The sequence below is a fragment of the Triticum aestivum genome, chromosome 7B, assembly GCF_018294505.1.
Source record: "Triticum aestivum cultivar Chinese Spring chromosome 7B, IWGSC CS RefSeq v2.1, whole genome shotgun sequence".
NCBI lineage: Eukaryota > Viridiplantae > Streptophyta > Magnoliopsida > Poales > Poaceae > Triticum > Triticum aestivum.
The window spans coordinates 483,202,450-483,215,102 of NC_057813.1; the positions used below are offsets into that span (position 1 = coordinate 483,202,450).

At 44.4% G+C, this 12,653-nt stretch overlaps 2 protein-coding genes and 1 long non-coding RNA gene across 3 annotated transcripts; 2 read left to right on the top strand and 1 right to left on the bottom strand.

The window, feature by feature from the left end:
• The first annotated feature begins 30 nt into the window (after window positions 1-30).
• On the top strand, window positions 31-2,173 carry LOC123161478 (uncharacterized). The gene is made up of 3 exons (XM_044579311.1): window positions 31-297; window positions 419-1,744; window positions 1,837-2,173. Exons 2-3 carry the CDS (start codon window positions 489-491, stop codon window positions 1,949-1,951), a joined length of 1,371 nt encoding a protein of 456 aa, XP_044435246.1. The 5' UTR covers window positions 31-297; window positions 419-488; the 3' UTR covers window positions 1,952-2,173.
• Window positions 2,174-4,992: 2,819 nt separating this feature from the next.
• On the top strand, window positions 4,993-6,552 carry LOC123161480 (uncharacterized). Its single transcript, XR_006480724.1, has 2 exons — window positions 4,993-5,245; window positions 5,410-6,552. It is a non-coding gene; the product is annotated as an uncharacterized lncRNA (long non-coding RNA).
• A 771-nt stretch (window positions 6,553-7,323) lies between these two features.
• LOC123161477 (COP9 signalosome complex subunit 1) lies at window positions 7,324-10,291 on the bottom strand (the record flags this gene model as incomplete). Its single annotated transcript, XM_044579310.1, is given in 8 exon segments — window positions 7,324-7,949; window positions 8,637-8,920; window positions 9,001-9,076; window positions 9,168-9,244; window positions 9,326-9,438; window positions 9,625-9,710; window positions 9,807-9,923; window positions 10,030-10,291. Coding segments are annotated over 8 exon segments (1,369 nt in total), but the record flags the coding sequence as incomplete, so codon positions are not given.
• Window positions 10,292-12,653: the final 2,362 nt, after the last annotated feature.

Below are 12,653 nucleotides of genomic sequence, written 5' to 3' on the forward strand. Positions count from 1 at the left end.
TTCGTAGTCGTAGGGAAGGAAACGAGACGAAGACGTTTCTCCTCTTGTTTTTTTTTTGTTGTTGTTTCGTTAATAACGCATTTTCACCTGCACAGTAAAATCTACGTGGACACCACCGGCGCTCGCCCTTACCGCGTACAGTACCTTATTGTTTTTGATCGCCAAAAGAAGAAGAAAACGAAAAAAAAAGGGAGTGCGGGGAGCGCTTGCCTTTCCCCTTCCCTGCATTCGCCGTTCTGGCAGCGGCGTGATTCCACCCTATTCCGGCGGCGGCCGCCGCCGCTTCGGCAACGCCAGGTTCATATTTCTCCCCAATTTACTGGTCTTCACTGTCTAAATAGGCCGCTGGATGTTCCATCCAGATCCAGGCGCCGCTCGGATTCCCCTTCAATCTATCAACTCCGATTTGGGATCGCAGTAGGAGTCCTCCTGTATATAGCTCCGGCCGACGCGCGAGAGCAACGCATCCGAACAAGCCAAGGTGCGGGATGGGGAGAAAGGCGCCTCCTTTATCTCCGGCCGGACGGAAGCGCAAAGGTCCATCGCTCCCCTTTCTCTCCCCCTGCAAACGCCGGTCTACCCCCACTCCGGCGCAGACAGCTACCGGCTGGGCGTCCCTCCCGGACGACATAGCCCGCCAGGTCGCCGCGCTGGTGCTGAAATTCGGCGTCGTGGACTACATTGCCTTCCGCGCCGTCTGCTCCGGATGGCGCACCTGCGCGCCCACTCCGCGCGACCCCACCCTCCGGATCCGGTCTCTCCGCCCGGTCGGCTGGGTCACGCTCTGTGACGGCGACGCCGTCCGCCCCGACGACGCCTGCCAGATAACCTTCTTCCACAGTCAAACGGCGAGGTGCCTCCGCGTCCGCCTGCCCGAGCTCCAGCGCCACAGGATCATTGGCTTCACCGATGGTCTTGTCATCCTGCTGCACAAGCGAACCACCGCGGTCCGCGTGCTCAACCCCTTCACAGGCGCCGCGGTTGACTTCCCGTCCCTCGTCCCCGTGTACCAGGAGCTGATCAAGAACCGCAACTGTGTCCTTCACATGAACGCTGCGGTTTGTAGTAGTGTATCATCCACCACCTCCATTGCCGTCGTGGCCTGGTTCCCTTGGTCATCTGTGGTGCTCAGTGCCGATGCAGGCCACCCGAGCTGGGAGGTCATCCAAACAAACATGTATCTGTCCAACACCTTGCCCTTCCAAGGTCAGCTCTACGGCTTCCTGCAGTCTTCAAGGCAGATTGTGCAAGTCTACCCTCCCAAGCCACCCACCGGTCCTGTTGTTGCTCATGTTCCACAAAAGTTTGGTAACCCGCTTTTCTGCAAGTACTATCTCGTGGAGTCCGATGGAGACATGCTACTCGTTGTCAAGTCGCCCAAGTTTGTACACCCCGATGTAGAGGAGTGGCGACGTTACATCATTGCCATCTTCAAGGTGAATATAAGCATCGTCGGCCACCGGGAACTGATTCCCGTAACAAGTCTCGGCGACCGGGCATTGTTCGTCTCCTTGGACAGGTGCTTGTCCGTGTCGTCCAAGAACCTTCCGTCCATCAGCAGCAACTCGATTTACCTCACGGTATCACTCCCGGATCCGGTCGTCGTGCATTGTTTGAGCAGCCGATCGTTCGAGCGGCCAACGGCGTTGTGTCAGGTACATGACGGAAAGGAGATGATCTGCACATCCGTGCGGCCCTTCACTCTTGCTGATCATCTTCTCACCTACTGCAATCATCATGAATGGTACGGTTTCTCAATTCGCTTCCTACCTCCTCCCCGATTAGCGTTCAGCATGATCACTCTAACTAATGATCCATCCATCCATCCTCTTGCAGGTCAAATGGACTGATGTTTCATGAGTACTACTCCATACCTGAGTCTTTTCAAGGGCTGTGGAAGAAAATAAGAACCCAGGATTCCCAACTGAGGATTTCACGCATGAGAGATTGAATCAGATGATAAGTAGGCATGTGGCACCGAAAAAATAATAGTCCCTCTGTATTGTAGACTACTCTTTGAAAATGAGAATATTATTTAATTTCTTTATTCCTAATGCTTTCAATGTAATCAATATGATGATGTAACTAGAATTAAGAAAACCTTCTCTCACTTCTTGATGAAGTCAGTTTGTTTGTGAATTAAAAAATGACCAGCGGTGTCAGTTTATGTCTACCCAAGAGGATGATGAGAAAATTTGAGCTTTTAGTATGCTGTTATGCCAGCTAGGATCTGCTCGTCCAAGGTGATATTGACATCCCTCTGCTTGGCAGAGTCTGCAGGTTCATTCAGTGTACTTGCTGCTAAGTTTGAATCCCAATACAGCTTGTTATAGTTTTGTCTTATCTTAAAGAAGGTCGGGATTCTACATTCCTCTGCCTTGATGAATATTGGAAGGATGTCACTAAACAACATCAAGTAGACCACCAGCAGCAAGGTAATACGCATTCTTGTCATTATAACTTCATGGGTCCTGATGCCTTTTGCCATTTGGCTTCCATTGCAAAAGAGTATCATGTGAGGCACTTCTCCTTTTTTGCCCCAAAACTGTTTCCCCTTTGCTGCATGTTTTTGTTTTCTGGGATGACAGTAAACTAGTCCTCATCGATTTTCACAACGGAAGATATTGTTCTTGAAATGTAATCGTTGTTCTCTTGCTGAGTAAATATGTATTCTTTCATGTCCACGTATTGTTACATATGCATTTTGTAAAGCTCTAGTTAGGCGGCTGATACAAAATCTCAGAATTTCTAGCGAATTAAGTATTTGGAACAGAAGTTTTTTAATGTGTATTTTACTGACCATTCTTGAGCTGAAAAGTGTAATGCCAGGCAACGATACATGAATTATGATCTGATGTTTAGTGATTACACTGGATTGTGGATGTGTTTGGTTGGCGACAACAACAGAACTAGGGAACAGTTAATGCTAAACTATTGCTGATCGTGTCTAAACACTGAAGTGATCATCTTATGGCTCAGAGTGATGCTGGCAACTTTTAGTTCTACCTCTGTGCTGACATAATTTAGCATATTTGTTAATTCTCTCAAACATATAACATCGTCCGAGGGATGTGAAGATTTACAATTGAGAATGTACGCCTTTTTTGCCCATGAGTTGTAGTACCTTTGTCACTATCCTTGAATGGATTTGCCGAGCTCAAGACTGGTGTAGCTGTAAACCCAACGCTTGGGACTTGATTCACTGGCCTTTAATCATGGGAGTATTTGGTATCTGGTACGGTGAGGGTAAATGTGTAACAGGCAAATGCATGCAAGAGATCGACAAAGGGCTGTGGTAAACAATCCCTTTTTTCGTGTGCCTCTGGTCTAACTCTCTATCTTACATAATTGCAGGCAAGCTTGTGAGGAGCAGTACGTACGTTCTGCCGTTATGAATGTCCAGCGATGATTCAATTGCTGAGGAGGGTTGACAACAGATGGGCACAGTTCTGAGGACAGACGAACTTCCCAGCACTGAACCTCCAGGAGAATCTTAATTGGCCCTCATGAAGATGTTATGGATGGACCTGGCCACCTGGGAGACCCAGACCTATGGCAGCCGCCTGATGCTCTGATAAACTCTAGCCATGCCCCCTTGGGCTACCAGGTCGTGCTGCAACGCCGATCGTTTGGTATTGACGATTCATTCGGCAACGATGAGTGCTCGAGTGCTTCAGGGAGGTGAGCAAGGTCGGTTCCTCAAGACTCTAGCCAGGTAGGTCTGACCGTCTAGTGACTCGGCCCAGATTCTAGAAGGTTATAACTGCTGAGGCGGTTTGACCAAGAGTAGGAGACTCAACAGAGTAGTGTCTCTGGAAGATTGAGGAGAACCAAGGAGCGTGCCGATTCTCTACCAGATCAGAGAACCAGGGAGCGTGCCGATTCTCGATCAGATCAACGAGCATGGCGACGGCCTTGCGCCAGATCCAACACGGGTGCCAGCATGGTGACCAACGGAGGGAGACACAGGCGCCAGATCTTGGCCGCCTCCTCGGCGTGGTCGCCCAACCGGCCATGGGCTCCTCCGCGCACACGTGGACCTCCTTGGACACTCGTCTGCCACGCGCGAGCTCCTCGAGCTGCTGCTCGACACTTCCCACGTCGTCTCCAAGGTTCTGATCTCAGACTTGCTCCCGCTTGAACAGAGCCAATGTGGCTAATTCGTTCCTCTCTACTTCACTTTACACTGGTGGTGGATCCGAGTGCATAACTAGTAGATTATCTGCCATCTTGAGTTATCCCTGTATACAGTTCCATCTCATTCACCTCACTACAGTTTTAGCACCTAGTAAATGATCACATGTCCTTGCATTTATCATCGGAATTGTGACATATCATGATGTTAGAATAAATGTTTTTAGCTAGTCTGATAATACATGTTTACCAATTTGTACCTGCCGTCGTTTCATTTTTAGCTAGAGATTTTGCCCATTGTTTCTGAATTTTAAATGCCAAAGTAACTAGTTCACTAAAACTGCTTGATCGGACTGCATAACTAAATTACTGACTAAATGGTGATATGTCACTGCAAACTAAATTACTGGATCTTTTCCTTACTTTTCATGATTTATCATCCAGAGGCTCACCTTTTGTTTTCTTCCATGTCCTTGTGCAATAAGGTATTCAACATGGCTTTCTTTTGGTCTGGCTATGCATAAAGCTTCTGGAGCTCCGGTTCTCCTGCAGATTCTGAGTGGAACTCTCTGTACCTGTACGGGTGAAGGGCGACCTCCCGCTGGCAGAGCCCGGGCAGATTAGTGCGTGCAGAGAGGAAGGTAGTGAGTATCCTGTCGGAGATTACGAGTGCTCAAACTGATGCAGAACAACCACAAGGCTGCGAGGCGCTGGAAGACTTGCCTGGGCGTGAGTCATCTATGAATGGCTTCAATACCAGTGAGGCTGTGGAGGTATGGATGAAAGCTTCGGCGAAGACAAAGTCTGTGGTACGGCTGGTGTGGTTGTATCAAAAAGGGGTATTTTTGGCTGGACGAAAAGGTGAGCATTGTGCACAGATTGTTACTCCGGCTGCACGAATTATTGTTTTCTGTAAATTACATTATGGCTCTGTTTATTGATGTGGACTGTAGGAGGGGTTTGCCACAATTACATTTGTTTCGGCCATTTCATCTTGTTTGATAAGACCTATCTGACAGACCTTCACAACATGCCTTTCGGCCTTTTTGTCAGGGTGAACAATCATTCCCAGGGCACAATCTTCAGTGGTGTGGTGATGAGCAATGAGAAGGTAGGTAATTTTAATTGGGTATTCACTGATTTTTTCAGAATGCTCATGGAAACACAGCCGAAAACTATAATGACAAGTAAATGTTTAGCTGCTTTGGTTGTTCGTATTGTATTGGTGTATGTATTTACTTGACTGACAGCTAGTGATGGGTGTTTATAATGCAGATCAGGCCACGTATTGTATTGTTTTTCCTTGGTGCAAGTAGCTAACCTGTACTTCAAACCACACGGGTGATGGTGCATGTCCGTCTAACACAAATACCACCAAAGCACATTATAAAATGCTGGACACGAGATGCAGGGGATATTTTGCCTCGCTGGGTTGTTGCGGTACCAAAAGGACAGTGGCAAACCAAAAGCAATAACATACATGCATTCTAGGTTGTACAAGCAAGACTGAGCATTGTGCAATTGGGTGACACAAACGTCGAGAGTTGCAGCGTAGCAATGAAGAAAGTTCTTGTGATTGTGCCGACAATCAAGACAACCAGCAAAGGTCAGGGATGGGACGGGCTTGGAGGACGGAGATAGAGAGCCGCACTTTCAGGGCCTCCTGATGCTACAATGCCACTGGATGTTGTGACAGCAATTGTCACAAGACATAGAAAGGCCTGATCCAGTTGGGTTTCAAGATCTAGCCAAGAAGAGGACAGTGCGTAGGCTGACTATAGGCCGTGACAAGCCTCCGTTTGAGCAGCCAAAAGGTCAAGGTTATGTTCTACTCCCTCCGTTCCTAAATATAAGTCTTTGTAGAGATTCCACTATGAACCACATACGGATGTATCTAGAATTCTAGATGCATTTTAAGTGTAGATTCATTCAATTTGCTCCGTATGTAGTCCATCTAGTGAAATCACTAGAAAGACTTATATTTCGGAACGGAGGGAGTATACAACGTGCCCAGACAGGGGAAATGCTCCAAGGAAATCTCTGCAGTACTTGTTTTGTGGATTGACATGTCATACAAAGAATAGCTGTGAAAAACTGTTGGTGGAGAATGAGGAGTTGAGGATCGGAGGTGGCTTTTCCACTTCTGAAACATCAAACTGTTGGTTTATGTGTTATGTTTGCAGTCGCTGTTTGCACGCAAAATGCTGTCAACTTGGCTGCGGTTTCCCGTATTTCCATAGAAGCGTAACAGAACTTGCACCTAGTGTATGATGTGTGTTGATAGAACCGAGCTATGCTCTTGTTTGAGCTTGATACTTTTATTTTGGAGAAAAGGAGCGCCAGGCTCCTAATCTCATTTTCATGAAACTGATAACACAAACAGGTGTTGAGTGAAGAGGTTGTTACATTTGGCTCTGATGTGTTGTTAATTTCTCTTTGATGAATTGTTTACTGTTATTTGGGCAACATTGATTACAAGGTTTAATTTTGGTTAATTATTATAAACACGCCTATGATTGATGCTCCAGTGCAATTTGTGGACAAAACTCTGTTAATTGCTTGAAATGTTTTTTCATCTGAACATAAAATCCTTTTTAATCACTGAATTTCTGTTGGGATGACTAAGCATGATACCCTGATTACTCAATTAATCAAGTCCACAAACTTCTTAGTATTAATCAATATCAGAAACATAGATTTATGCTGTAAAGCTGTAATTGTGAATCAGCTCATGTAATTTATAGGTGACAATGAAAACATGTCTAGAATGGGTTGTCTCTTAGACTTGTCTTGAATAACTCGCAATTCCTAAAAACATGGCAAGATATATTGTGTTAAGAGATCTTCTAAATAAAAGAAGACAAGCCTTCTTATGATTTCTCTTTGCTTCACCTCAACCTATATCCTATGTAGCAATGCTAAGATAGCACCGCTGTACATGCCCTAAACAGATTTGAATAGCAACATTATCTGGTTCCACAGGAGCTCATTACAGCTACGGCAAACCAAACAAAAACTAACGTAATCATGTCCCACCGTTACCAAGTTAAATTGCAGATCCCCGAACCGAACACCTCCGTGATGAAGTATATCTCAACAGCTTGTCTTAGTAACAAGCAGTAAACACAACTACACGTCCGTCCGTCCGTCTACATTCTAATGCTGGCACAATAGTTGGCACTGAGAATCTGACAAAAACATTTGGCTGAAATACAAGGACTGAGACAATCTAGTGGTAGCAGGATAGAACTTGCTCCTTGGCACTCATCTACATGGAACATGTTACAAACCGCACGACCACTACTCATCTTCTAGTACACCTAGACTCGCCGCGCTCAGTTCACTACACCGGCACCCGTGCTGGTGCTGGCCACGGTCAACTTACAGGCCTCATCTACATGGAACATGTTACAAACCGCACGACCACTACTCATCTTCTAGTACACCTAGACTCGCCGCGCTCAGTTCACTACACCGGCACCCGTGCTGGTGCTGGCCACGGTCAACTTACAGGCCTCCACCACATCTTGGCATGACTTTGCAATTGCCTGACTTGACTCCGTCACTGCTCTAGTGTTGATTTTCAGCTCCTCCACAAGGTTCTTCACGGTCAGTTGCACTTGTTCAAGGAGTCTGTTGCTATTGCTGTCCTGCGATGACGCCTCCTCTTGTTGCCTCACTTGCGCTCGCTTGAGTCCTGAAGTCTTTCTCCACTGTAGCAAGTGGAAGTCAGGGTTATCCCGCAAGCACATCCTTCTCCTCGCCCAAATGTCTCCTCTCATTTCAAACCGAACAATCTCAGCATCTTCTTTGCTCTGCAAAAGGGAAGATACCAGGCTCAGTTATGCAGCTACGTTGCAACAATACTGCTTAGTTGATCAAATTGCATTCTTACATGCTGCTAAAAACTGGCGACATAGCATACCACAGATCTGTCCATAATGCACTTTATTGGTTACAAACTACTATCTCTGTTCACTTATGTAAGACGTTTTGGCAGTTCAAAATCGAACTGCCAAAACGTCTTATATTAATGAACAGAGGGAGTACATTATAAGTAGCACAATCAACTAGAAACAAGTTAACTATAAAGCTTAGTTCAGAAGACCAGAATATTTGCATGCTTTTTTAACTACATCAAAGGTCATCATCATTACATTGTTTCTGTTTTTTACAACCATGCTAGGAAGCAAAAACTTGGCCCTTCATCTGAGGCTCCATGTTACTACAATAGGGGCAAACAATAGCATTAAGTTATGATGCAAACTGTATTGCAGAATCATACATAAACAATGAATCTGAAGACCTTATTAGCTGTCAGGTTATCAACATTTTAAACAAGAGTGGCTGCTGACATGACACTCACTATATTAATTATAGGCAATGAATAAAATACAAGTAGTCGTATAAACAATAAATCTGGTGTGAACATTTTTTTATCTTCTGCACCAAAATAACTAGAAATCTATCAAACTTACTTCAGAATAAAGTACACGGCATACCTTGAGCTTCTCTTTTAATGGCTTGGTTGTGGTGGTGTAACTGCCAAATACAACTTTCAACATACTGAATCTTGCATCTGATACCATAAGTACTTGACCATCAGTTCTTCTTGCATCCCTTGCCTCACTGTCGAAATCATCAACCACAAACAATATAGCATTCTGGAGCAAAGCTCGTGCCTGACAAGTAGAAACCCAGTTATGTTTTCTTCTCCCAAGTGAGTCAAATAGATCTTTTGACTTGAGAAACTTGTAATGGGATGATTCAGCGAGAAGTGTCTCATCTGTACATACAAAAATATAATCATATAGAGTGCTGCAAAGTAAGTTTGTGAAGAATGGCGAACAACTAAAACCAAGTTACCATTAAAATTTTCAGGCAGTATTAGATTAGAAGCCGAATTCAGCTGAGGCCCGTTAGCATTAACACGAGGTTGTTCCTGTTCAACATAGAAAAAAAAGTATGAACACCCAGGATCAATGAGACAATGCTCTACCCCCCACCCCACCCCCCTCAAAATAGAATGGTACCTCATTGATGGGGCTCGGAGTCTTCATGAGCAAGTCATAGAGTGTGGAGAAGTCACAAACGGTGGAGGGCATAAATTCTGCATACATAGTGAATCAGAAATTATGGATAACACGATACAAGTAAATCAGATAGATGTCCATTTTCTATGTGTACATACCCAATTTCTGGGAAATGAGCAAGCAAAGAAAGTCCATATGATGACCAAGATGGAGGTCCATCATTAGTCTTTGCTTAAGTCTCTCAAGAACCTCCATGCATGTGTTACGCTGACTGGTGGTTTGAAAAATGCAAATGCATGTTAGCAACTTAGCCCACACACAAAGTACTTGGAAAAACACAAATGTTTGAACTCACTGGTGAAATAAAATCATACCAATAAGCAATAAATGTAAGAACAACCACCACCCTACAAACATGCTGAAAAACAAGTAAATAAGCGAACAATGCCAATCCTACCTGTAATAGAAGGCGTTAACCAAATCTTTAACTTCAGGAACAAGGTCCAGAAAAGATCCAAATTGAACATTCTCCACAACTTTTGTCTGTGCAAATATAAATAGTCATACAATTGAGTGCAATGCTACCACAAAAGTGAGATAACACAACATGTAGAAGAGTAGAAGAAAGGGCGACTGAACCTTGATTTCAGTGTAATTAAACAATGCAAGAGCACAGAGGGCTCCATACGTAGCGACGTCTTGCGGGGCTATGACTTCAGAATAGTTGCTTCCTAGTTCAGGTCCTGTCTCGATAAACTTCAGCAAAACACACAGTTTCAGTAAAAAATTACTATGCAAACACAGAAGAACTGGAAAGGTAAGAAGGCAAGGGATCATCGTTGCAACAATCAATAAGACAAACCTGTAGGGCAGCAAGTTTATATTGCTGTTGGCCAAGATAGCCCAATCCCTCCACCGCTTGCAGCTTCGCAGTAGTGATCGGACTGAGTGGATCTTGAGACCCCTTTGCCTTGCTTGCATAATTGAGCACACGGGCAAAATCACACAATTCAAGGTTGACATGTATAGCATTCATACACATCTGGATTGCGTGCTCAGAAGTACTGCAGTGTTCTTCTGTCGCAATATAGCTTTTAAAGGCTTCTGAAAGGTGGCCATGAGCAAAATAGAAGTCGCCAATCTGGTTATAACCCATTCTGATGCTCTCTTTGATCTGGTTGCTCTGCATTTACAGAAGCGACATAAATGCATGAGTCACTTATTTGGTATATTATGGCACCATAGAACATAATTAATCAAACCCACCAAAACCACAATCAATATACTACACCAGAATTCAAATGCCAGACGACAATGAAATATATAACAGAAATAAAAAATACTTCCACATCGAGTATAGATATTCAATGCATATTATGCCTATGTTCGACATTATCTCTCTTCCTAAACTGTTATCTAGGCCCATGCATAGAGATTACATAATTAACAGAATGAATAGCTCACAAGACAGTACACACTGGCCACACCCCATCCTTCAACCAGCACAGGGTTAGGCTCCGTTTGGAGTTGCGGTGGGATCATGATTAAACCACTTATCTAACTAATGTTTGCCTGTTGCACTGTTGTTTAACCAACTAATTCTTACTTCTGTAGCTATTTTTCCGCAGCAAAACAAAATAAGTCGAACACAACAAAATTCGGCAACCACAAACTGAGCCTTAAACTCAAGTGTCTCAGACTCAAAGGCAGACTTGGCAGCAAATAACGCCTTAATATTGGAGCAGACAAAGGAATTGTGAGTGTTTACAATCCTAAATTCTAACCCATTCCAATGTTCCTAATAATACATAAGAGTATAACAGGTGAAGTTCAAATTTGAACCACAGAACCACACTTTCTATTATAGACCCTATAAAAAAGGCAGCCCGGTGCATGTAGCTCCTGCTTGCGCAGGGTCCGGGGAAGGGTCTACAAGTAAATCAGGTGCTGGCTTCTACATGTGTGAGCCAAGCTTGGCACCAATCCGAAGTCTGAGTTCATATGTAACAAACTGGTTACACAGGCCCCCTAAAGAAAACAATGGCTAAACAAACTGGAGAATAGTTCCCTTCACCCACCTTATATCTTATTTTTACCTTGCTTCTGCTAACAGAAAAGAAACAGCCATATACTCCCAAATGGTTGTATATTCATCTAAATGATTTAAAATTGGCAGCAGGAACTAATGGAAAAAAAGGATTGCGCTCAAAGAAATGGCGCACGGCTGATTTAGAATGCCATGCCAAGTGACTGCATAACACCTACAGTTTCTACAGCGCATCCTAATCAAATAATCATTTTCAACAATGTAGACAAAGCAGTGTGCATGGTAATCACAATTTATTGCCTTGTCATTACAATATAGATGCATGTTGTGCAAATAATACTATTACTAATTGGAAATAAAGTCTTTTACTTGCATAAGGCAAATCAAAGTCATCCACACTCCCCGGGCAGTACATTAAGCCAAATAGTCTAAGTAACATAAACAAGAAGCCAGGAATACCAGCACGGGAGCCCAATTCATTGATGGATTGTACATGTGTGATTGTGTGAACCAAGCTTGGCAGCAAGCCAAGTCTGGGTTCGTATGTAATGAACAAACTGATCACAGAGGCAAAAAAGACAACTGCCAAATTAACTGGAAGAAGTTCAATTAGCCCCGTAACCCCATGTGTATCTTGTTTTACCTTGCTTCTGCTAATAGTAATAAACACTGTATGTACTCCCAAATGATAGTTTTCATGCAAATAATTTAATTGCGCACAAGGATCTTTTTCTATAACATCATCTAATGACAAGAGGATTGAACAGAAATCATGCATGATTGATTTCGAATTTCATTCCAAACAACTGGATAAGAGGTATAGGTGCCCTGATCAAACAACATCTCCACCAATGTAGACCAAGAAACATGCAGCGTAACCAAGATTTACTCTCTTATCATCGACACAGAAATACATGCTCGTATAAGGAATACTATGCTTGCACATTGGCACACAGTAAGGGAACACGCCATATATAGGACACTAATAATATACTATAAAATAGTACTTACTGCTCGCACGAAGCAAATCAATCATCCACAATCATAAACCAGACAGATGAGCCAGGAATACCATAGAAACACCGAAGCCCTCTCCTAGACAGAAACTAATGGAACAAGGCAGTAAATTCAGAGAAGCAGTAAATAATGGGGGAAGGGTTTCCTCACCTGGTAGATTTGGAGTTGGCTCAGGAGCGTCTCCTTGCGCTGCTCGGCGCGTCGGTTGACGGAGTCGACCCAGGCCTGGTCGAGGAGGTAGCCCTGGCCGAGGCGGCCGTCGATCTCGCGGACGACGTAGAGGTAGAACATCGTGTCCTCGCCAGCCTTGGCCTCGTCGTGCGCCACCCGCAGCGCCTCGAACTGGATCGCCTCCACCCCGCACTTGTACGAGATGGCCATGAGGCGCGCCAAGCGGGTCCGGCCAGAGTACGGCGCGACAT

Bases quoted from the DNA above. Each gene is read 5' to 3' on its own strand.
- LOC123161478 (XM_044579311.1), top strand. From the start codon at position 489: ATGGGGAGAAAGGCGCCTCCTTTATCTCCGGCCGGACGGAAGCGCAAA. The intron at 1,745-1,836 runs GTACGGTTTCTC...ATCCTCTTGCAG, and splicing joins TACTGCAATCATCATGAATG to GTCAAATGGACTGATGTTTC.